The sequence below is a fragment of the Humulus lupulus genome, chromosome 3, assembly GCF_963169125.1.
Source record: "Humulus lupulus chromosome 3, drHumLupu1.1, whole genome shotgun sequence".
Classification (NCBI taxonomy): domain Eukaryota; kingdom Viridiplantae; phylum Streptophyta; class Magnoliopsida; order Rosales; family Cannabaceae; genus Humulus; species Humulus lupulus.
The window spans coordinates 271,050,362-271,075,665 of NC_084795.1; the positions used below are offsets into that span (position 1 = coordinate 271,050,362).

General features: G+C 35.3%; 1 protein-coding gene and 1 long non-coding RNA gene across 2 annotated transcripts; one reads left to right on the forward strand and one right to left on the reverse strand.

The window, feature by feature from the left end:
- The first annotated feature begins 1,222 nt into the window (after window positions 1-1,222).
- On the forward strand, window positions 1,223-3,226 carry LOC133821652 (uncharacterized). Its single transcript, XR_009887729.1, has 3 exons — window positions 1,223-1,609; window positions 2,215-2,276; window positions 2,996-3,226. It is a non-coding gene; the product is annotated as an uncharacterized LOC133821652 (long non-coding RNA).
- Window positions 3,227-8,820: 5,594 nt separating this feature from the next.
- On the reverse strand, window positions 8,821-17,727 carry LOC133825698 (uncharacterized). Its single transcript, XM_062258607.1, has 11 exons — window positions 17,574-17,727; window positions 17,093-17,225; window positions 16,777-16,996; window positions 16,303-16,655; window positions 15,646-16,182; window positions 14,860-15,424; window positions 12,702-12,897; window positions 12,340-12,596; window positions 11,702-12,061; window positions 11,347-11,584; window positions 8,821-11,177 (listed from the first exon to the last, which is right to left on the reverse strand). The coding sequence occupies exons 1-11, from the start codon at window positions 17,725-17,727 to the stop codon at window positions 8,821-8,823; spliced, it is 5,370 nt and encodes a 1,789-aa protein (XP_062114591.1).
- Window positions 17,728-25,304: the final 7,577 nt, after the last annotated feature.

Sequence of the window (25,304 nt, forward strand, 5' to 3'; positions counted from 1 at the left end):
ATTGCGCTCTGATTGTCACAATACATAGGAGTGGGTTGAGAATAACATACACCCATATCTGCAAGCAACCATCTTAACCAAATAATTTCTTTAGTAGTAGATGACATAGCGCGGCATTCTGCTTCTGTGGAAGATTGGGAGACAACAATTTGTTTCTTACTTTTCCAAGAAATAAGATAATCACCCAAGAAGATACAGAAGCCAATAACAGACTTCTGATCTGTAGGATCACGACCATGGTCAACATCAGAGTATGCACACAGCTCCAAGGAAAAAGTGGAGGGAAACAAAAGGCTTTGAAAGATAGTACCCCAAAGATACCTCAAAATGCAAAGAAGAGCTGCCTAGTGACAGTAGTAGGAGAGACAACAAATTGACTAACAATGTGAACAACATATGCAATGTCGGGGCAAGTGATAGTGAGATAAACCAAACTGCCAACAATAGTGCAATACAAAGTAGGATCATGCAAGGGAGTACCATCAAAAGGAGAATAAAGAACATTGAGCTCAGAAGGAGTAAGATGAGCACGCTCAATAATGTCAAAAGTGTATTTTGATTGAGAAAGAAGACAGCCTTTTGGGGAGAATGCAACTTCAATACCCAGAAAATACCGGAGAGGACCTAAATCCTTCATCTCAAACTGAGAAGCTAATTGAGACTTTAACACTGGAATTCCATCTAAAGCATTACCAGTAAAGATCATATCATAAACATTTTAGGAAAGGTGAATACTGTAGCACCCACATTATTTGGAAATAATATAGCCAATAATCACATGATTGCATTGCATTACATATCATACAATATGTATAATTTGAGCATATGCATATTCTTATAAGTGTTTTCATGTATAACTATAAAAGTTGTGTATGTGATGTCTATATGTATGCTCAATATTATTGACCTTGTGGCATTTGAGTTGTCTTTTATGGGTGTTTGATGTGCTCAAGATATAAGAAAGTATGAAAAATATGGACAAGGCGTGGAATTAAGTGATGAAAGTGAGATATAGAAGGCAAAATAGGTTAAGTAGTGAAAAATAGTACAATGTCGATTACTAGTATTTCGGTGTAAAATTGAGTATTTATGGATTTACCAAATGTAATCGAGGTATGATTACGGTCTCATTGATGATGTAAAAATGGTTTTAGAACCATTAGATCAATTCTTGATGGGAGGTATACATAATCAGTGGTATTGATGAAAAGTCAAAACGAGCTTAGCATAAGTGCGCTACGCTCGATCGGGTAAGTATAACTATTGGGTATGAAGTCATATGGACCTAAGGTTTGGAGTGAGTGTTTTACACATAAGGATAATAGGCCTAGCAGATGATTAAGTCGAAATTATTGAAGTGATAAGGTTTTCATAAGTCAAAAGGTGAAATGATGAGATGAAAGGTGTCAAATTTTGATACAATAAGGCTAAATCATTGAAAATAAGGAATTTTCATCAACCTTATCACTTTGCACGACCTTTACTCTGAAAAACAGAGAGAAAAGAAAACAAAAAAACCATTTCTTGGCTGGTTTGAAGAAATTCTAAGGAGATCCAAGTGAAAGCAAAGCCAAAGAAGTAGATTAAGCTTAGTTCTAGCTTTTTTATGGTAAGTTCTTGTACTTGGAAGTTAAACTATGTTTTTGAATTTTTCTGAGAGCTTATTTTCTAAGATATTTCTTGGTGGTTTCCAAATGGTTTGAGGTTTAGAAAAGCTTGAAGAGATTGTTTTCGCCGAAAGTTGCTCGGTAAGTGAAATTTTGTGTTTTATGAGGTTTTTGGGGTTCTTGGAGTACAAGCTGATTTTTGGTTATTTTATTGAGTTTATAAGAGTATATATGTTTATAAATGTTTGAATAGATGTGGAGACTCATTTAATTTGGGTGATGATCTAGGAGATTTGAATTTTATCAAAATCGGTATATGATAACTTTATGATGAATCATGTTGGTATTTGGGATATATGGTTATGGCAGGTTAATTGATGTTGATTATTGGTTGATTTTGATATTTGGGGATAGCTAGAATTAAGGGGAAACTCTGTCAAAATTTCCCCAAATATCTAAGATAAATCTAATGCTCGATCTAAGTGGTTTAAGGCATTTTAAGCATGTTTTGGGTATGAAATTTGATATGAAGTTTTATGGGTATTTTTAAATGAGATTTCAATGTATTACTGCCATCATTATGATGAGAAATCCATGTCATTGTCAGGATAAGCACATCAATACCTAAGACACCACTTGTTACACGGTGAATTATATTTTGGACAGAAGGTAAGTAAAGTACTCAACTGCAACACAAGAATTACATGTTATGTGAAAGTATGCATTATATGAATATTTTGTGAGTAAGTGGTATTAACATACATTGACACTTCATCATAAATTTGTATGCATGGCATAATAGTGATATGGTAAACTATTATATGATATAAGACCATGCATGATTGATGATTAATTATATGATTCCTTTGCAAGTTTTGTGCAACATAAAAGAAAGTTGTAATAAGAAGTTTAAGTTCAGGGCCACTGTTTTGAAAAGGCAAATGAAAGTGTTAATAAGTGTAAATGGAGGCCTATAGTAGGCTTATAGTGGTTGCCCAATAATTTGGGCTAGGTTTTAGTGAACCAATTATATTGTTTGCCATGTTTCCGTTTTTATTTCTCCTCCATATGAGTTATTGTTATATGTATTGACATCACAGTGTGTGGCCGCCTTAACTCTTGAGCCCGACGGGGCAACGATGGAATAAGGTTTTTAATGTGCCCTACTGTGGTGATGGCTAGCCGGAGGAGAACCCATGGGATTTTATAATGTATGTGTAACAAGCCCTACAAGCATTGACCAATTCAAACAGTGTGCACAATATTAAGGGGCCCAAAATTTAAAAAAAAAAAAAGTTGTGTATGTCCATTGATATTGGGTAATCATTAGCATTGCATACATTACTTTGCTTACTGAGCTTTAGGCTCACAGTTGTCTTGTGTTGCAGGTAGAGAAAGAAATGTGTGAATGACATGAGGAGAACTGAAGCATGGTCCTGACCCTGATTTGTACATATGAACATATCGACCTTTTGTGGGTTATTTCAGTTATCAGTGAGATGTTTGTAATAAAGTGTGAAGTTATGTTTTGAAAACAAATTGGGTTATTTAATACTTATGTATAATATGTTTGAGACCCATTTTATGTTTAATGTAAATAATGTGAAATAAGTTTTCAAGTTTTAAAAAAAAATGTCCAGACTTTTGCAGTAATAAATTATGATATAGTTTTAAAACGTAACACCTCAAATATGGTTTTAACTAAAATAAGTGAGGGTGTTACAAATACGACCTGCATTGGTACACTTAATAGATAGAGTTGAATCATGATTACTAGAGAGAAACCCAACTGAAGAAATAACATTGGAGAACTTCTCAAACCATGCTCAAGGAGCCTGTTTGAGACCATAAAGAGCTTTCTTAAGCTTACAAACTTCTCCAAGATTGTGAGAGACACTAGGAGAAGGAACCATGTAGACCTCTTCATGTAAATCTGTAGAGTCCAAGAACTTTACTTAGCTAATTGTTTAGTAGTATTATAGTATGTATAGTATTATCTTTGTTACTGTGGATTTTTGGTTCAGACCGGGAATTATTTGGACACTCATAGTAGTACTTATAGATTTTCTAAGTTTAACCTATAGTTTAAGAATATTAAGTATAACCTAAGGTTTGATTATATGACTGATAATTAAGGATTATATTTATTATACTATAAGGTTTAGATATCAACCAATAGGATTTTAAGCACATGTTATGAATGGGTAATTAAGGATTAAGTATTTTTTAGGATTAAATTAAATAAGGGTAAAGTTTGAATGTTATAGGGTTAGTCAGCAGCTTTGAATACGTTGAAGGCTTAGTCAAGGTTGTTTACTCCATTCAAACTTAGCTAAAAATGTGTAATTTCGTGTTTAAATATTCAGCGTGTGCCGATATATCGCAGCTATAGGGGGCGATATATCACAGCACGTAGATACGGAAAACACGAGACGATGCACGGTCGCCTCGGGCATACTGGCCCAGGCGATATATCGCCTACAGGGGGCGATATATCGCCTCCTCCAGCATATGTTCAAACGTTTTTGAATTCTTTTCCTTTCAGCCATTCAAACTCCTTCATAAGTCCAGCATCTTTTGAACGAGTCTTCAGCCTCTGCTGAACGATTATTCAAATTATTTTCACCTAAAAAGCCATTATTTTTATTCAAGTAAAATCAAGATACTTTCATTCCCAAACTCTATAAATAGGACCTAGTACCCAGCCATTATTCACCTTTTGCTCTAAGTTCAGAAGCTGCAAGTACTAGGAGAGTGTGAGAGTTAAACACTTGGGTGGGAAAGTCATAAGCTTATCAAACACTTTGGGAAGTGAGGTTCTATTGTATTTCGGTTGTGGTTAGATTGGTCTTGCAAGTCTTTGAGGTAAACCCGAAACTCTATTTCATTTGTTTCATGTTATTTTCTTTCTCAAAGCCTTCTACTCAGTCCCCTAACCTCATTCTTACTTTGGTTAGGGAATCCAAGTTCTTAAACACATAAGTTGTGGTAAGCATATTTCTCAATGGTTTAGTCTTCCTATTCATTTTCATTTCTTCTTCTTCATAAGACTCACTCTTTCTCATATGGTTTAAGGAGTGTTCCAAAAGTCCCAACTCAGTCCATCATATCCCGGTAATTTTGGTAAGGAAAATAGGGTAGAATCTATATGTGTATTGTTTATGTGTTATGTTATGAAATATGATATGTTATGAATATGTTATGTATGTGTATGTTTGTAGGCTTGGGCTTATGCCCTATTTGACTAACAAGACCCCAAAAAGATTATGGGCATATGCCTACTTAGCTAGTAGGACCCCACTAATCTCATGGGCATAAGCTTGTTTAGCCTATGGGACCCCAAGTAATAATGGCCATTATAATAAGTGTATGTATTAAGTGTTATGATATGTCTTTACGTTTATTATGAAATTTATGTGTATGACTATGTGTTAGATTTTCCTTGCTGGGCATTAGGCTCATTCCTTTTTGTTTTATGTGCAGGAAAATAGCATTAGAGGTGGTAAGATTCGTGACGCTTAGAGGATGTGTATCGATGGTGAATGGAGTCAAGGGGTCGAGCATTATTCGATTCGAGGATGTAGTCTCATTTTATCTTTTATGGTTTTATATGTATTTTTCGCATTTCTTATGTAATTCTTTCATTTAAATCATGTTTTGTTTTTAAAGACAATAGGATCCCATATCCTTCTTAGTATTTATTTGTAAGTAACTCTTATTTTACAAGTTACTCAATAAAATTATGGTATTTTCGTAAAAATGTAAGTTTATGTATAGTTTCATTAATGGTCCAAAAAGTCTAGATTAGTGGGTCATTACAAAATCACCATTCAAGAAAGCATTCTTAATATCCATCTGAGATATATTCCATTGACGAACAGATGCAACTGCAATAAGAGTACACACTGTAGTCATTTTTGCAATAGGAGCAAAAGTTTCCTCAAAATCCATACCATATTGTTAAGAAAATCCCTTAGCCACCAATCTAGTTTTGTAGCGTTCAACAGACCCATTAGACTTAGTCTTGATTTTATAAACCCAGTGATAACCGATCGTATGTTTACCAAGAGGTAAAAATACCAAATCCCAAGTATTTGTCTTGTGCAAAGCTGAAAGTTCCTTATTCATAGCACGCTACCAAAAAGGGTCAGTAACTGATTCTTTATAGGATATCAGAGAGACAATGAATAGTCTACAGTATCATAAGGATCTTGAACGACTGTAGGCGGAGGTGTTTTATAAATGTCAGGCTGCGAAGTACCAGTATCAACAACTCAATATTTGCGAGAGTAATGAAGAGGAAAAGGTACTATAGGAGCAGGAAAAAAATTCAAACTCTACGATTTGAGGAACTTAAGGAGAACATGTACTTGTATGCTCAGAGAAAGTATCAATGTGAATAAGATCTGATTTGGTTAAGTTGTGAGTAGTGCCAAGAATAGAAAAGAAATGCATATGCTCAAGAAAAACAACATGACGAGATACATACAATTTTTTAGAAGTTGGATCAAAACAACAGTATCCTTTTTTACCATCACCATAACCAAAGAACACACAAAGTGTAGAGCATGATGACAGTTTTGTATGCTCTACACTAGGACGAAGGACGAAGGACAAAGCTCGTAGAACCAAAGACCCTCAAAGAAGAATAGTCAGAAATATGCGCATATAGTTTTTCCAAAGGAGACAAACCTGAAGTGATTGAAGATGGAACCTTATTAATAAGATTGACTGCAGTGAGAACTGCCTCCCCCCAAAATTGACGAGGAACAGATGATGATAATAAAAGAGAACGAACAGTTTCAATAATGTGTTTATGATTTCTTTCAGCAACACCATTTTGTTCACAAGTATCTGTAAAAGAAGTTTGATTCACTATTCCATCTAAAGCAACCAAATCACAAAATTTATTTTGAAGTATATTCACCATGATCACATCTAAAACATTTAATAACAGAAGCATGTTGATTCCTTACATAAGCTCAAAAACGATCATAAATATCATAGAAATCAGAACAATGTTTCATAAGAAAAACCTAACAAAATCGAGTGTGATCATCAACAAAAGAGACATAATACTAGACCCTCATTTTGTAGCAACAGGAGAGGGGCCACACACATCAGAATGAACTAAGTCAAAAGGTGTAACAGAGCCTGAAGTACTTTTACTAAAAGGTAAAGCAGCAAATTTTGCAAGTTTACAACCACTACAATCAGAAATATCATGTACTTTCGAATTTCCTAAGGTTCCCGCAGAAGCTAAGAATCTTAAACGGAAAGCTGAAACATGACCAAGGAGAGAGTGCCATAAATAAAAACTAGATGATGGATGAGACAAACAAAAGGAAGACAGATCAACACTAGGAGCTACAAATACTGGTAATCTCAGCTCATCCAAAACATATAAACCCCCCTGCCTACAGCCAATCCCAATCAGCTTCTGAGACTGCAGATTCTGCACATGACAAGAACTAGAAGAAAAGGACATTGAGTAACCAGAGTCACACAGTTGACCAACAGATACAAGATTTAGTGAAAGCTTAGGAATATGGTAAACATTAGGAAGCAATATATAAGGACTAACAATAGAACCAACACCAGCTAATGACATGGGAGTACCATCAACACTCATGACAGGCACAGATGATGTAGAACATAAAGAAACAAAATATTTTGAATGTGGAGACATATGGTGCGAGACTCCAAAATCTAAAATCCATGGAGAGGAGGTCATACCTGAAGTGCTAGTAAAGGGCTGACCTACCGAAGAAGAGGCAGACATGGCATATGGTTGCATGGTAAGAAACTTCTAAAACTATTCTGAGAGGGCAACAAGAGCAGGATTGGAAGATGAAACCCCAAAATCATATGAGTCAGATGGTGGTACAGTAGCAGCGACATTAAATTGCGGAGGATGGTATGGTCGAGATTATGATTTGTTGACAAGATGTGGTTGGCTACCATAATGCGGTGGTTAGTTACCGAATTGAGGATGTCTGAGCTAATGTCTCTATTGTTGTGGTGCACAATTCACTAGTTTAGGACACTGAGCCTTCCAGTGACATTTTTGTTTACAAAAGCTGCATTCATCAACTCCAACCTTTGTGTAAGGTTTATTCTCTTGGTGAGTAAAAAGTCTAGGAGGAACTACCTAAATAGAAGGACTGGGGGGGTGGGAGGATGCCTTTTCCTACTTGAGACTTAAGACAAATTTCATCTGCCAACAATTCACTAACTACTGAATCAACCGAATGAAGTGGAGAACGATGCAAAATAGAGCCACAGAGTCCCTCAAAGTGATCACGAAGTGCTATTAAAAATTTAATTAATCGTTGTTCCTCCCTACGAGCAATATATGGTGTGAAAGCTCGTAGCTCTGCAAATTCGGTAAGGGTCAATTGATCCAATTGATCCGTTATAACTGAATAGATCTCTTGAATACTCATATCATTCTATTCAAGAGTTCTAATATATGATTCTAATTGATATTGCTTTGCAAAGTTAGACTGAGTACACATCCTTGCAAGATGGTCTCAAACTTCCTTTGTTGCTTCATACTTGGCTAGTTGGGTACTTATTGAGTGTTCTACAGAGTTGTTTATCCAAGAGATAATTTTCAAATCATCCACTTCCCAATTTTCTAGCAAAGTTGCATAATCGAATTTGTCATTTGTAGCGTGAGGTTAGATGGAAAGAATTATTCTTATTGAAACTATGTGATGAAAAAAATTTAGAAAGGGAAAAAGATGTGGATAACAAAGTCGATTATGCAATGGGTTGAAAGGAATCATCTCTATTACGAGCAATTTCAGAAACAAAAAACAAACTTCCAAAAACTATCTCAGAAAAAAGTTCCCAAATTTTACAATATGACAAAACCCTAAAATTTCAAAACGAACACAAAAATCACATACCAAGTTGCTGCAATGATACTCCGACCGCGAAAGCTATAGTTACTCTTAAGAAACTCAATTCCATAAACTCATTCTCTGAACCATCATAATTATGCAAAGATACAATCCATCATAAGCTGTAAGCTATAGTTACTCTTAAAAATATGAAGAGAGAAAAAGAGAGGCTAAAGTATATTGCAAAAAAAGAGAGCAAATAGTTCTAGGTTACAAAACTAATTCTCAAGCCTTTTATAAAAGGAAAAAAATATAAAATAGCACTAGTTTAGAAAAAAAAAACTAAAATACCCTAAAAAATAACTCTAACAAAACAAAATGCTTGAAACATCACTTAGCATTAAGCTAAGCAACTTCTCTCTTCCTTGATGAACGTCAAGGTCTACAAAGATGGCATCTTCAATTTCAAAACTAGTACAACATTTTCCTGAATTCACTATCGCCAAAGGATTCCCAATTTTTTCTAAAGCTTCTGCAAGAACACCAGCATTATCATCCAAATTATTTGCTGGTTTCAGATTCTGAATAACATTGTAGAACTCTGGTGGTAATCGACAAGTAATGTCTTTCCTGCCAAGCAATTCAACAAGTAATTCATAATAGTTTCCAGTGTTCAGATAGAGTAAACATAAAGCAACAAAGAGTCTCAAAACTAGCAGTTGATGGCATGCCGAGCTGAGCTTGGAATTTTTGATCCATGTTATGACATCGCCTTCGTTACAAAGAAGCTCAAAAACAATGGCTGCCATAATATCAAGACTACCAACAAACATTTGTTGCCATTCATAATGTGAATGAAGTTTAGCTAGCTCATGCTTATTCCATTCTTGGTGAATTAACCATTCAAAGAGAGAAGTTTTGATTGAAAAAAAGAACCCCTTTAAGTAGAAAACCATAATCAGGACACGCTCAAAAATGTACATGAAACTACTTGGGGAAATATAGTCCCTTTCACCAAGAGAGTCAGCATAATAAGTGTGTTTCAAAGCTTTATAAAAATTTTTAATCTGTGACGTCAAGGAAACCTGCACAAAACTTTTGAAAAATGATTTCCAAAATGGATCATTATCACACCTCAGAGAAATTTTCTTGTAAGTTTCATCAGAAAATCTCCGAGATCCCCCAATAATTGTCATAACCACATTTCCTATTGCCTCGTATGTCAGATGACTAAGTGAGCTAATGGTTTTACAAACTATATCTTCTAGAAAAATTCTGAATTCCTTTGTCTCCCTCAGATTTGTCATCTCTAATGTTAATGGCTTTAACCAATCCAGAGGAAATACAGTCCCCATGATGTTTGTAGATAGTTTGATGAGGTGTTGAGATACTTCATCATGATTTTTCTCTTGGAGAAACTCAAGAGAATTTTCAAATCCATTCAAATGAGTAAGAGCGAAAGTTCGGCCATAAAGATGCAATGATTTATCTTCCCAACATTCTTTGAGAATTTCAAACACATTTTCTCCAACAGACTTCACTTCTTCACTCCAATAAGATTTAGCAGCACGAGAAAATTGCTTATCATTACAGAAAACAAGCTTCCCTTGTCGATGCAGATGCCTATTGATAATTTGCTTCACCCAAATGGCATTAGGGTCAAGCAGGAGGTACATATCCTCCTTAATTCCATAACACACACTCACAACCACTCCCAAGTAGCTCAAACAAAAGTTCCCGTACTCATCATGAGATCTAACATGGGAAAGATAGTTAGTTATCTTTTCAATGTTTTCCTTCCAGTTATTCCAAACGGAAACCAGTGTTTCAAGAAATTCATTTCCGGCATGCATCTTTAGATCTGTAACATTCAGGAAAATACCAAAAAAATGATCAAGAATTTTCCTCTCACATAAAATTTCACCTGCAACACTTGGATAATGATCAAGAATTTTCCTTTCACATGAATTTTCAACTGCAGCACTTCGATATCTCTTGAAATAACTCAATAGTTGTAGCAGCTCAGACAATGCAACCTTTTCATCAACCAGAACCTTTCTCTGCATAGAGACAAACTCAAAGAAGTGGCTTGAATCACTATTTTCCAATGACATTGCTTTATCTAAAAGCTCTTCTTTACCAGGAAACTGCTTTAACGACCAACCTTTGCTTGGTGTACAGATAGAATTTGCTAGTACATGTGACATTATAAGCTCTGATGCATCTTTAAAATGTCCAGCTTTTTCCAATAGATCAGCTGCATGCAGTGTCTTTCCTAACCTCTTGGCTATTTTTGCTGCTTTTAGAAGATAGCCCAATTCAATTTCCAATTGGAGGAGCTCCTCAAGGAAACCTCCAGTTCGCAAAAAACTGCGCTTTGAATTTTCAAAATGGAAAGCCTTTACACATTTCATCATTGACATCTTATCTCCAAGACGTTTGTAGGTATGTGCAGCACCAGTTAAGATCTTCATTTCAGTGCTTTCTATTTCTTCTTTTTGTCTTTCCATATCATTATTCAGAGTTGCAAACTCTTTCCATTGGCTGAGGTAATCAAGTCCCTTAATGAATAGTTTCCCCTGAATACATGACTCCAAACAATTAGAGAATGAGTTTCCCTTGGCATATGCAAAAGCCGCTCGGTCATAAGATCTTGCTCGAGTAAAACATTCTCCAGCTTCTAGTAGCTTAGTCTCACCATAGTGTTCCAGATAAATTGAACCTTCATAAACAAGAAATTTCAGTGGAATGTAGATTAATACAGAATAAGCTATACATATGATGCTTTAATAAGCATAAGCGGAACATGGTATAGCAAGTATAACAATAGGAACGCATATGAAAAATAGAGACAGGGACCTTGCAATGTGTGGGGGACTAGAAGAAAATACCTGCCATTGCGTAGTTCTTTGAGTCATAAAAGCATTGTACAGCTTGCTCAAACATGCCAAAAGATTTAAATATTTTAGCAGCCTTATTAAGATACATCTCCGCTTTATCAAAATTAGTACTATATGTACTCTGAGCAGAAGCTCGGAGGAAAAAAGCCTCAGCCTTCTGTTCTAAGAGTGTCTCTCCTGCTTTATGAAAACATTCTTTAGCAGCCTTGTACTTCTTTTTAATAAAGTACTGCATGAAAACAAAACAACTAAAATAACTAAAATATCCAGTAGTAAGTAGTTGTCACATGGAAATTGACAGCTCTAGTCGTAATTGAAACAAACAAACTAATAATGAACCAATAACCTCATTTCCACTTGATTTCCACTCTTCTTTGGTGCTGTGAACTTGTATCTTCTTCACAAATGAATGGTCAAGTGTTTGATATTGGACGAGTCGTAATTTCTCCCAATAGTCATATATGGGATTGGAAAACCCATCACTGTCACCTTTCTCAAAAAACAATAACCTTCGCCTTGTACGAGTAATAGCTACGTATAACTGTTTCAGCTCAGAACACAAAAGTCTATGCGTAGTCACATCAAAACTTGGAGAAGACCTACTAGATCCTCGGTCAAGGAAATGTTTGTCCTTCATATACTTGTCAATGACTCTCCAATTATCTTTTAAAGGTGATGAAGAAACAAAGTTGTACAGCAGGACATCCTATAGTAAGAAAATATCTCCAAACAATTGTAAGATCAATGAAAGAAATAAAATAGTTTTTGCAATAGAAAATTCCTAATGAAAACTATGTTTTATCATTAAAGAAAAATCTTTCAAGACACCATTGACCATAGCATAGATTTTTTTTTTAATATAAAAGTCAAAAGGTATGTTTACTATAACAAAGCTCAAATGACAGCAAAGAGAAATAGTATATAGTAATTGGCATTGTCCATGCTGATTTCACAATGGTTATAAATACTTTGAACCTTAATCACCTGAAATTCTAAGCCCTTGCACTCGGATATTGTCATAATAATGGCCTCTGTCCCAGCTGATTCCAAAATTTCCTTAACACTGTCATCTCTTACTAAGACAACCTGATCATGTCCAAAACCAACAAGCTTCTTTCCACAATCTCCAGCATTACTCAACATGGAAGTGAATGTGATTTTATCATTACATGATTGAACCAGCAGTGATGGAGTTTCCCCCATAATGTGGCTTGTCTCAGGGCTCAAGACATCTATCGAGTCTGGAAAGAAATAATAAAGAAGGTTGAAAACACTCTGAGCTAACTTCAAAATACCTGCATGTGTTCGAAAGTTCTTATTTAAATGGAATAAATCTGTTATTAGACCTTTCTCTCCTCTCACATAGTTTTTGCCACTTCTTGATTTCAGTACAAACTCTTTGTAGAAAAGGTGGCGTATGTCCTCAAATCTAAAGTCAACCCCCTTTGCAATTGTCTGAGCAGTATCACCAGAAAAAACAAAACCATGATTCACATTTCTGCATATGTATTTAAAGAGTGCAATTTGCCTCATTGTCAAATCCTGGACTTCATCAATATACACAAAGTCAATGTAATGACCCACTACTCTAGACTATTTGGACCATTAACGAAACTATACATAAAACGTACATTTTTACGAAAATACCATAATTTATTGAATAACTTGCAAAATAAGAGTTATTTACAAATAAACAGAATACTAAGAAGGATTATGGGATCCCATTGTCTTTAAAAACAAAACATGATTAAAAAAAATAAAAGACATTACATAATAATGCGGAAAATACATGTAAAACCATAAAAAGAATATAAAATGAGACTACATCCTCGAATCGAATAACGCTCTGCCCCTTGACTCCATTCACCATCGATACACATCCTCCAAGCGTCACGAATCTTACCACCTCTAAAGCTTATTTTCCTGCACATAAACAGAAAGGAATGAGCCTAATGCCCAGCAAGGAAAAATCTATCACATAGTCATAAACATAAACATAATTTCATAATAACGCAAATACATATCATAACACATAATTCACTTATTATAATGGCCATTATTACTTGGGGTCCCATAGACTAAACAAGCTTATGCCCATGAGATTAGTGGGGTCCTACCAGCTAAATAGGCATATGCCCACAATCTTTTGGGGTCTTGTTAGTCAAATAGGGCATAAGCCCAAGCCTATAACAAACACATGCATAACAAATTCATAACACATTCATAACAGATCATAACATAACACATAAGATAACATCAACATAAACATATAGATTCTAGCCTATTTTCCTTACCAAAGTTACCGGGATAAAATGGACTGAGTTGGGACTTTTTGGAACACTCCTAAAACCATAATGAACAAGAGTGAGTCTAAAGAAAGGAGATGAAATGAAAGAGAATAGGAAGACTAAACCATTAAAAGAAAATATGCTTACCACAACTTAAGTGCTTAAGAACTTGGATTCCCTAACCAAAATAAGAATGAGGTTAGGAAATTGAGTAGAAGACTAAGAGAAAGGAAACATAATACAGAAAGAAACTAGAGTTTTGGTTACCTCAAAGATTTTGCAAGATCAATCTAACCTCCACCGAAATACTATAGAACTCACTTCCCAAAGTGTTTGATAAGCTTATGATGTTTAAGCTTATAGTTTTTCCCCAAACCAGGTGTTTACACTCTCACACTCACTTAACACTAGCAGCTTCTGAACTTAGAGCAAATGGTGAATAATGGCTGGGTACTAGGTCCTATTTATAGAGTTTGGGAATGAAAATATCTTGATTTTACTTGAATAAAAATAATGGCTCTTTAGGTGAAAATCATTTGAATAATCGTTCAGCAGAGGCTGAAGACTCGTTCAAAAGATGCTGGACTGTTGAAGGAGTTTGAATGGCTGAAAGGAAATGAATTCAAAAGAGTTTGAATCCATGCTGAAGGAGGCGATATATCGCCCCCTGTAGGCGATATATCGCCTGGGCCAGTATGCCCGAGGCGACCGTGCATCATTTCGTGTTTTCCGTATCTACGTGCTGCGACATATCGCCCCCTATAGCTGCGATATATCGGCACACGCTGAATATTTAAACACGAAATTACACATTTTTAGCTAAGTTTGAATGGAGTAAACAGCCTTGACTAAGCCCTCAACGTACTCAAAGCTGCTGACTGACCCTATAACATTCAAACTTTACTCCTTATTATATTTAATCCTCAAAAATCTTTAATCCTTAATCACCATTCATAACATGTGCTTAAAATCCTATTGGTTGATGTCTAAACCTTATAATATAGTAAATATAATCCTTAATATCAGTCACATTAATCAAACCTTAGGATATACTTAATATTCTTAAACTGTAGGTTAAACTTAGAAAATCTATAAGTACTACTATGAGTGTCCAAATAATTCCCGGTCTAAACCAAAAATCCATAGTAACAAAGATAACACTAAACATACTATAATACTACTAAACAATTAGCTAAGTAAAGTTCTTGGACTCTACAGTCAAACTCAATGGCCTCATAGTTTCCTTCTCCAAGTCGACGATGAAGATCCGTGACAAGATCAGCCAAACATATTCACTATTCATCTTCTTTTTCCTTTCATAGTGAAGGAAAATATCATAAACGTGTTCTCTTGCTTGTTCATCTAAATTTGAAATACGCCTATTAGATAGTGAAATATAGTCCTCACGACTAAGATTACCTTCATGACAACTCAAAGCCTGCAATCCACCTTTTATGCAAGACATTATTTCTGCAAATACAATTGATGATGGAAGGCTCTTTGTGATCTTTCTATTAAAATGAGGCCAATAAGATTGTTCAAATTTGTCAAAATTCACTTCCTTCATTCTGATAAAATTCTCCCGGGCCAATGATGTTGCACCTCTTGTTGCTTCAGGAAATCTATCAAAGAATGAATTCCCTAGTGTTCCATCTAGCATCATGAGAAACTTGTGATATGATATAACAAGTGGGAAAAGACTACGATGGAGACCCTTAAAAGAGTCTGGAACATCTGAATCTGAGACTGAATTTTCAGCTGATTTCCCACCACAAGCAAATCTACACATTTAAAAAGGAGAACTATATTAAAACAACGATACATATACTTCTCATCCTACAGCTACAAACATTGATAACAATGATATAGAAATATGAGACTAAAAAAGAAGCAACATAAAAAACATGTTAAATATTAGTAGACAGAAAATACGAATGAGTAAAAGATGGTAAAATTTAAAGTTAATATTTCACTAATAAATGCAACATTCAATGTTTCACACCTTTTCAAGCCTTCAACATGCTCTTTTACAGCACCACACAGTATAGGATTGACTGTCACAAAAATCTGGCGCAAAAAAGTCTCCTCACCTTCTTTAACACTTTCATCATCTTCTTTAATTTTTTCATTTGTAGTACAAGAATCAAGTACATGAAAACCTTCTGAAGTCAAATGATATAACTGCTCTTTGTGAAATAACTTTCGAATTAGAACTGTTGTTTTTCCGGTTCCTGATCTCCCAAGAATGAAGGAGGTTCTATCGAAATGAACAGCCTCTATTTCTTGATTTGTTAGTTTGAAAGGAAGTATCATTTCTGTACCAATACTTGAATCAGAGAGCAAGTGTCTCACCATATCAGAAGTCAAAGGGTAGAATTTCATCAGTTGCAAATTTTCAGTCATTTTGAAATCCTCAAGGTTTCTTATACTATAATCAAAAGGTTCAGTAGTAAATCTTATCCCTTCTTCAATGTGGTTATGTTTTTCATAATAAACATTATCATGGGAGGTTTCCCAGCTCATAGGAACCTCCAAATCCCTAAACCAATAAAAAAGCAGAAAAAAAACACATCAAAATCAGTTGAAAAGACATCATATATACTTGCAACTTACACAGAACAATATGAGTATCTCTAGTAATGTTACTTATTAGACTTACCCTTCAACACATTTGGTCTTACAACGATTAAGATCATCAGCGACGTATGTCAGAAACACGGTATCAAGAAGCTTGACCAGTTTAGAAACATCTACAGGTGGCAGCACATCCCAGACTTTCAAGACTTGAACATACCAATATTGTTCCTTCTCTATGTCAATTGAACAAATTACATGCAAATCCTTAACCTTGCATTGTTTCAGAGTTTGTTTTGATTCATCACAAGTAATTAGAACACCCCTCTTAGGCCTCCAGCCATTTGCTAGCCTCAATAGCATGTTCATCACTAAATTCTTCTTCTGAGATGACTTGATTTTTTCAAATGATTTCACAAAATTATCACTAAAGCTGACCTGGAACCATAACCAAAAAACAGATTCTAAGTCAATGCAATAAGCCAAAACATAATCATCAGGACTCATCCAAAAACTCTGAACACGGAAAGAAATAAGAAACATTTGACATAAAGTCTACCTTCCATTTGGCATTCATGAAAAGTATACTGTCAGGATTGAGCAATTCATCCAATTGATCAAGCTCTTTCTTGACTTCTCCCACAAATTTACCGAGGTCTTTGTGTTGCTCAACATTAAAGAAACACTTCCGTCCTTTCGCATCACGAATAATCAATTTCCAGAAAGAATTTGTACCTCTAGATAGTGTTCTTTCATCTCCCAGAATCCATAGACAGTCTCTACATTGACATAAGCATAAAGCAATGGGAAATGATCACTATGTAGGATATTCAATGGAAAGAAATAATGAAGTGAGAAGTAAATTAACCTTTTACCTGGCACTTGTAAATGCTCTATTAACTCTCTCAGGATTGGAAAGCAACCCAATTGTACCATCAGAATTGGATCTTACAGTAGACAACACAATTATATCGATCTTTTCACCTTGCAACTCCTTAATGTCAATTACTTTTACAGTAAATCCCAAAATTACTGTATTTGTCTCCAAGTTTCTCTTTTATTTCAACTATTTGAGCAGAGTAAGTAGATACTATAGAGACATTTAGTTCTTGCCTCTTGCACTTCCATTCTGAATAATAAAATGAACAAAAAATACGTATTAGGGACATCATTCAAACAAGATCAGCTAAAACTTTAACATGTATATCAAGCAAGAAAATAGTACTAATGAAGTCCAAATGTTTTGAAGCTTGTTTAGAAAATAAGAAGCATCCATCATGCATGTATTCATGAATGAAAGATCGCTATGCATGTAGAAAATCCAAGTATAATAGAGTGATGCATGCAGTGAGATACCTTTGTACAGATTCTGAACAATTCTCGTCACTAAAATCACCTCAACCATGTTTTTCCAGCCATATTGAACATCATCTATTTCTTCTTTTCCACATGAAATATTGATAAATGAATATGGACCAAACAGGGTAGTCCTTGAATCGTTCAAACTCATATTACTATACCTGGAAGTTTCTACCAACTTGTTTATACACTCCCCAACTTCCATCCTCTCTTCCTATTTATCCAAAAGGTTTTAGAACTGTTCTCATAGAATGTTCAGTACTCGAAATAATTTGTTTTGTTTAGCTAAAATAGTGCTTAAATATATTGAGTAGTGGAAGAGGTGGAGTAGAGGCAAATGGGGATACCAATAGTTTTTTTTATTTTTTAATGTAATGTTGCAGAGACAACATATAAGGAAGCTGAAGAGAGTAGACGTGTAGGGCTTCAATAATGAGGTGTACTTAGTTAATACTAATTAGCAAATTAGGCACGCTTTGGTTTGGTTCCAAAGCATAAGCATGCATAAAAAGATGAGATTTATGTGTGGAGCTCTGCAAGATATATATAAATATATGAGTAATGATATGTGTACCCAAAATATACAATCAAATATTACACACAGTGATGTGGTAATTTGGCCTAGCCAATCACATGTATTAAAACTGGGACTCACTGTTTTAAAAAACAGTAACACATCACTGTGTGTAATATTTGGGTGCATATTTTGGGTGCACATATCATTACTATAAATATATATGTTCTTGATTGTACATTGTTTTTTTTTAAGCCAAATGAATTTCATTAATTGATTAAAATAGAACTAAGTCCAACCAGTTTTTTTTTTTTTTTTGGAAATGCATAGCCAACCAGTTTAAAAAGCTTATATAGAGTTTACAAATCTTAAATAAAATACCTAAATACGTGCTAACCTTATATTAATATGAATAATTATAGGATGATTAGTTAGATTATAATCTAGGTAAATTGGTAATCATAAATTGAAACTAATGTGTTGATGAAAATAGTTTTCCAACGCGACCAATGTTGTACAGGTCAACAGGTTCAATTTTAGTCATATATTCATATTGACTAGGGGGATTTCTACTTTATATGTATTTTAGAAGTAACATGACACATTTTACAGTGTAGACAATATTGAAAGGGATTGGGCAAAATCCTTCTACACTTTATTATATTTGCTTGAGACAATTGGTTTAGATTCTTGGTTTTGCGTGAGATTCATTTTGCGTGAAGAGAGTGTAAGTTCTATGGATTTGAGAAGGGTCTTTTCCCTGCCTTGGATGTAACATCTTTTATGATTTGAACCAAATATATTGTGTTAGTTGACGCTTTGTGTTTTTTGTGCTTGTTGGTTCTTTGTGTTGTGTTATAGGCCTCTATTTCCGAACAAATTGGTGTTATAGTCAATTTTAAGGGCTTGAAGTATAGGGAAGAACAAAACAAAAAGGGGATTAGAGTGGTTCATAGAGCATCTTGGTCCACCATTGAAGATTTTCTTAAAGATTTCAATCTGAAATTTCAGCATGCCTACAGCAAGATGTGAAGTTGACAAGTTTGATGAGATGAATGACTTCACTTTCTAGAGGGAGAAGATGATAACTAATCTAGGGAACTTAAGGCTAGATTCTTTGAGAGAACAATCAAAGATGGCAGCGTGTTTGTCCACCGAAGAGTAGGCCAAGAGGCTTAAAATGGCAAGACATTATTATTTTAGAGAATTGCTAAAGGGCATCACTGGTGTCCAACACTATAAGTAGGTGGCATACCGCTATTGGTGCAATCCAATATCGGGTCCCACTTATTTGAATTTAATAAGTATTATTGGGTATCGCTAACCAATCATGAGGTGACACCTCATGCAGTGTTGGACACCTTAAGGTGTGCCAAATAGAAACACTCATTATTTTAAGAGAATTGCTAAGGGGCACACTGGTGCCCAACACTACAAGTAGGTGGCATACTTCTATTGGTGCAATCCAATATCGGGTCCCACTTATTTGAATTTAATAAGGATTATGGGGTATCGCTAACCAATCACGAGACGACACCTCATGTGGTGTTGGGCACCTTGAGGTGCCAAATAGCAACACTCTTATTTTAAGCCTTAGTGATTGAGTACTTAGAAAGAAACGTGATAGGACAATGACTTTTCTAACAAGGATCTACCTTAACTAAAAGTTTTATGGATTTTTAGATATATAAGAATAAGTTCATATAGATGACAACATTGATAAGTTTTCCAAACTAGTTTCAGAATCTTGATGCTTTGGATTTCAAAAACAATGAGGAAGACCAAGATCCTCTTTGTATCCAAGACAATATGATCAATCACGTGACACTTTAGAGTATGGTAAGGAAATGCCTACATTGGAAGAAGTGATGGGTGTAGTATACTCAAAGAAACTTGATCTCAAGGTGAATGAAAAGTTGCCAAGGTTCAATGGAAAGGGATTAAATGTTGGAGGCAGATATGAAATAAGATATTCTCAAGGTAAAGGAAGAAGGAAGTCACAATATAGGTCTTGTTCGAAATGTTCAAATAATGCTGCACAAATGTGTTGAATTTGTAACAAAGAAGGACTTGAAGGCAATATATGTTATGATTAGTTAAATATATAGTGAAATTGGTTAGGAACAAACAAGTGCAAAAATCATAACGGTTTCACTAAAGTCAACATGTGAGAATTGACTTTTGGTATATACATTTATAAATCATCTTTTTAGATCCAAAGTGTTTCTCTAGAGTATATAAGAGTATCAAAAAAGTTTGGGAGCATTTGGAGATGATTTGAAGCGAGTTTTTGGGAGCCAAGTCAGGTCCATATGTGTTGCGTTGCCTCTGAGAGGCGACGAGCCACCTGGACCTGAAAGGACCATACAGGCGATACATCGCCTGCATGATGGCAATGCGTTGCCTACCAGGCGATGCATCACCTGGGTTTGTGACAGGACCATAGAGTAACGTGTTTTTTGCTCCAAAATTAAAATTAAAATGCTCTAATCTATTGGTCAAGTCTAATGAGGGTTCTTATACTATTTAAAAGGATCATTTGAGTTAATTGGTGAATTGACCACTCACCTCTCTGTCTCTCTCTAGCTTTCAAGATTACTAGTTTTCTCCAAGATCTTCATCAAGAAAGCTTGACTTGCATGAAGATTCAAGGCTTTTGAATCTCAATCTCATTCCACTGTAGTAGCTTCAAGCAATCTCAAGGAGGAGGCTAAGAATAGAGAATTTTGTACAACAAATCTTCATTTGTGTCAAGCCTTTGTTACAATTTATGGTTCACGTAACAACATAGAATTGTAATTTTATGTATCAAGGTTCTTCAACACCAAAGGTCAATTCTACCACTTTTTATTCGTCTTATGATCTTTGTATTATTCTTCCATTCTAGTATATAGATTATCATAGTTTGATTCTTTGAGTTGTAATTTACAAAACTTAGTTTATTGCCTCAAATCCCAACAATAAAAAATCTCTAACCTCAAACCTAAGTTTTGTATCAAAGTTTGTCTATCTCTAAGGTTTATCTACTAACCAAGGCTATGGAAGAAAGCTCATCAATCTCAGCCCTCAAGATCTAGTGAAACTAGATCAATTCAATGGCTCAAACTTTGTTCGTTGGCAAGACAAGATCAAGTTTATTCTCACAACATTGAAGGTTCACTACATCCTTGTAACGCCCTACTACCTTAGAGCCGTTACTAAGTGAGTTTATAAAGTGCAATTAACTCGCTAAGCAAGGTTTTTAGAACAAAAGTGTGATTAAACAGGTAATCAAGGCTGCAATCTTTAAAAGTACTTGATTTCATTAAAATTCAAGAATTTAACATTCGGGATCCCAAAGCAAGGTTTGTAAAATATTTACAATTCAAAATAGGTTTACAGATAACTAATCATCAAAAACATAGTTTAATAAAGCCATTTCTCAAAATGCCCCAACCAAAGCAGTCGGGCAGGCCAAACATGTACACGCCGCCCCCACGCTCTCTGTACTCATGGCTGGTTGACTTTCTCTTTGCCCTTACCTGCAACATAGAGCATCCGTGAGCCGAAGCCTAGCAAGAAAACTCATACAACACATAACATATGTGTATTACACAATCACTATAGCAGATAACTCACAGTTAATCAGACAGTCCACAAGATTAAAACACATATACGGCCATGCAGTCCCAAAAGCGTTACCAAAGCTTGGGATCTCGGTCTACACCGTAAGGATATCCCATGTACCCTTTGGGGTCTCACCCTAACCACAAGCACTCCATGTGCTAAGTGGTATTCCCGGCCACACTGCCATTCTCGGCCTTCTCCGTTCTCGGCCCTTCGCCGTTCCCGGCCCCTTATGCCATTCATTCTGCTATTACCACATTTAGCATTCTCAAATAACAATCAAATATATAATCATTCATTTAAATCTACACCCTAAGAATGATACAATCTAGGGCCACGCCCTGCAACAATACTATGGGCCCAAGCCCTGCTCTACGGGTGCTACAGTTTTCTTACATGTATCTCGAGCTTTCCGATGCACCAAGGCCACAAGCACGGTCCTCTATCACGAGCCCCTCCGAAATCCTAGCCACAACATATATAAAACACTTTTAATACTAACCAATCCAAAAACCACTTCCCGGGACCAATCTCGTACTCTCGGGACCTCTAATTCCCTAAAACAATGCATTGGAACCATCCCCCAAGTCCCCGGCCAAAAGCCCTAAAAATGCAAAACTACACTATCAAAATTTGCCTAGGGCCTAGGCGCCTAGAAACTTTTCCTGATCCTGATGCAAGCCTGTGCCGCAGCACCAAAGAACAGGGCCGCGGCGCCCCTACGCGAACCCAGATTTTTGGGTTTTCTCCTGCATTTTTCCCAAGCCAAAACAACCCCAAATCATCCCAAACAAGTACCTAAGCCCCAAAATCAATTTAAAACCCCAAATGAACCCTTTAACAACCTATAAACATCAAAACAAACTCAATTACACAATCCCACTCCAAAATCCATTCTTGAGTCCCAAATTCCTGAAACTTAAACCATGGCTTCCAAGACTTAAACCAGAGCTTGAAAACTATAAATCATGCCTCTAAAATCTTAAACCACATCAGATACAAAAATTAAACATGCTAAGGATTCTTACCTCAATCAAAACTCAGCTTGATCTCCTCTCAATTCCAGCTTCCAACCTCTTTCCTCTTGATTATCCTAACTGAATTCCAAATAAAACCAGCCATCTTTCCTTTAGGTTCCCACACACAATCCTTGAAAATAAACCTTGAGCTCAAGCAATAACAGAACATAATCCTTACCTCTGAGTAGTCCTAGCTTAAATTTGACCTTGGTTGTCTCCAATCCCTCTTGAATTTCCTCCTAGGTCTCCCAACTTCAGCCCCTTCTTCTTTTCCCCTTTCCTTTTGATGTTTCTTCCAATTTCAGCATAAACCAACATATGACTAAATGTAATATGTATTCCCTTTTCCTTCAGCTGAGGTAATCTAAATCCTTGCCTAATGACCACTTTACCCTTTCATAAGAATTCCTTCCTAACTAAACCTCAAGGGCACTCTTGTCCTTTCACCTATTTTACAATTCTACCATTTTCTATCTAACCTTGTTACTCTCAGCAGTTACCAATGGTTACCCAGGTTACTCAATCACCAATAACCATTAACCACTAATTCTCGAATTTACAAGATTCCCAAAGTACCCCTAGGCTCCTCCCGAGCCAGGTATAAAATCCCGTTGTGACTTTTAAGTTAACTAGCTCTCTAGGACCGTCTTGGCACGTGCGTCACACTAATATCACCACACTCATGTGGTACAAATCACATAATACAATTATCACATTTATGCCCTCAGCGGGCTAAATTTACCAATTTACCCCTATCATGCAAACGGGGTCCACATGCATATTTATACCACCTAAACATGCATTCTAATCACATACTCATTCAAATTCATATATTATCATGTTAATTCACTTATTTCCCTCCAGGCACACTAATCAAGGTCCTAAACCTTATTAGCAACTTAGGGTGTTACAATCCTTGACAAAGATTTGAAGACTTTTAACATTTGCTCGCCCTCGAGCAAAGAAAACAAAACTTAAGAAAAATTAAAAAAACCGATACAAACACTAAACAAATGAATCAAGATAACCACAATTTTTTTTAAAAGCCTCAAAATTAATGAATGACAAGCATATATAATTTTCGAAAAATAGCTGACAAGTAATCCAGATTTTCAATCCAACCACTTCTTCAACTTACCTTAACCCATTGATCATTTTTGTCTACTCAATCATGAACAGTAAATAAATCATATTTAAAATAATTTACACATGCTGAACTCTCACCATCAATCCATCAAATCCTAAATTTCCATATGCTTGCTAACTTATTATTCTCCACTAATATAAATCAATGCATGTTCAAGAATCAAAAGGCCTTTTAAAGCTTGTATTGAGAGGCTTAGGTAATGGTAGATAAAATAATCATTTAGGCTCATCTATACCATAAGCACATAATCCAAACAACCCAAACCTGATATCTACATTGTAATCCAAAAAACCCCAAATTTCCCTTTATTTTCCAAGATTGAGAAGAAATCACACTAATTGTATCTTCTTCATTTTTTTCGTAAACTACACTTCCCCAAACTTATGTTTTTTTTTCAATGTGAACAAACATAAGAAGTGTAATTTATTTTCAATCTCTTTCTTCTTCTTTTTTTCAGAATTTTCCTCTCAATCTTTCCTTTTATTTTTCTATTGTTACAGCCACATTAAACAATAACACCCATTACAATTCAATCCCCATTTATATGTTTATATGCTCATGATATAGATCAAAGGAATGCAAAATTTATAATAAAGTGATCAATTAGGCTCAACATAAGTGGTTAACAATACAAAGTTATACTTTTAGGCTCGAAAAAGGGTAACTAAGGTAACTTAATCAAGGATGGCTTGAAAGGCTCAAACGTTCCAAAAAAAATCGCCTAAATCATCTTCCTAAACAGCCATTGTCTATAATTTCGCCTCAAATATTAAGCAAGCAAGTTCTAGAATTTGTTCATACATTCTTTCCACATTCAAAATTCAGCAAGTGTAAATTTATTTAAATGCAAGAATTTACGAGTCATGATCAAGTATTCAGTTTTACAATGAATTAAAGTAATCCAAAGAAGTGGTCAAACCAAGCACACGGATTGTTTTTACAATCAAGCATATTTTTTTTTTTTGAATTATATTACAAGTCATTCACGTATTCTCATCGGCTAATCATTGTTATCTTGAATCGAAAAACTCTCTAGACACCCTAACACACAACACAATTAACAATTTAACAAAACACCAAACGAAATAGTTACTTGACTCAACTAACTATAACACAAATAAGAAAATCCCCCTTCCCCAAACTTATCAAAAACATTGTCCCCAATGTTTAAATAAAAGAAAAGGAAAAGAAAACTTCCCTGTAATCCAATGTATTGCTCCATTGTAGTGACTCTCATTGCTAACCTCGTTAGTGTTTTATATTTCGAAACACATCAATGAGTGGTTGACGCCCATAATAAGCGTCATACAAGACAACTTGAAGGTTGTCATTGGGAATGCCCTCAAGCTTGGCTAGATTTGGAATTGATGAGCTCTAATGTTCAACTTGACTTTCTTTGGAAATATAAGCATGATGGATGCAAAGGAATGATTCTAATGGAG

What these genes read in the sequence shown, in the direction of transcription:
- LOC133825698 (XM_062258607.1), bottom strand. Translation starts at nt 17,727, where the DNA reads ATGAGTTTGAACGATTCAAGGACTACCCTGTTTGGTCCATATTCATTT. An exon ending in TGAGGCCATTGAGTTTGACT is followed by an intron (nt 12,898 to 14,859) that starts GTAGAGTCCAAG and finishes GATGAAGTCCAG; the next exon opens with GATTTGACAATGAGGCAAAT. An exon ending in AAAGAACTACGCAATGGCAG is followed by an intron (nt 11,178 to 11,346) that starts GTATTTTCTTCT and finishes TTGTTTATGAAG; the next exon opens with GTTCAATTTATCTGGAACAC.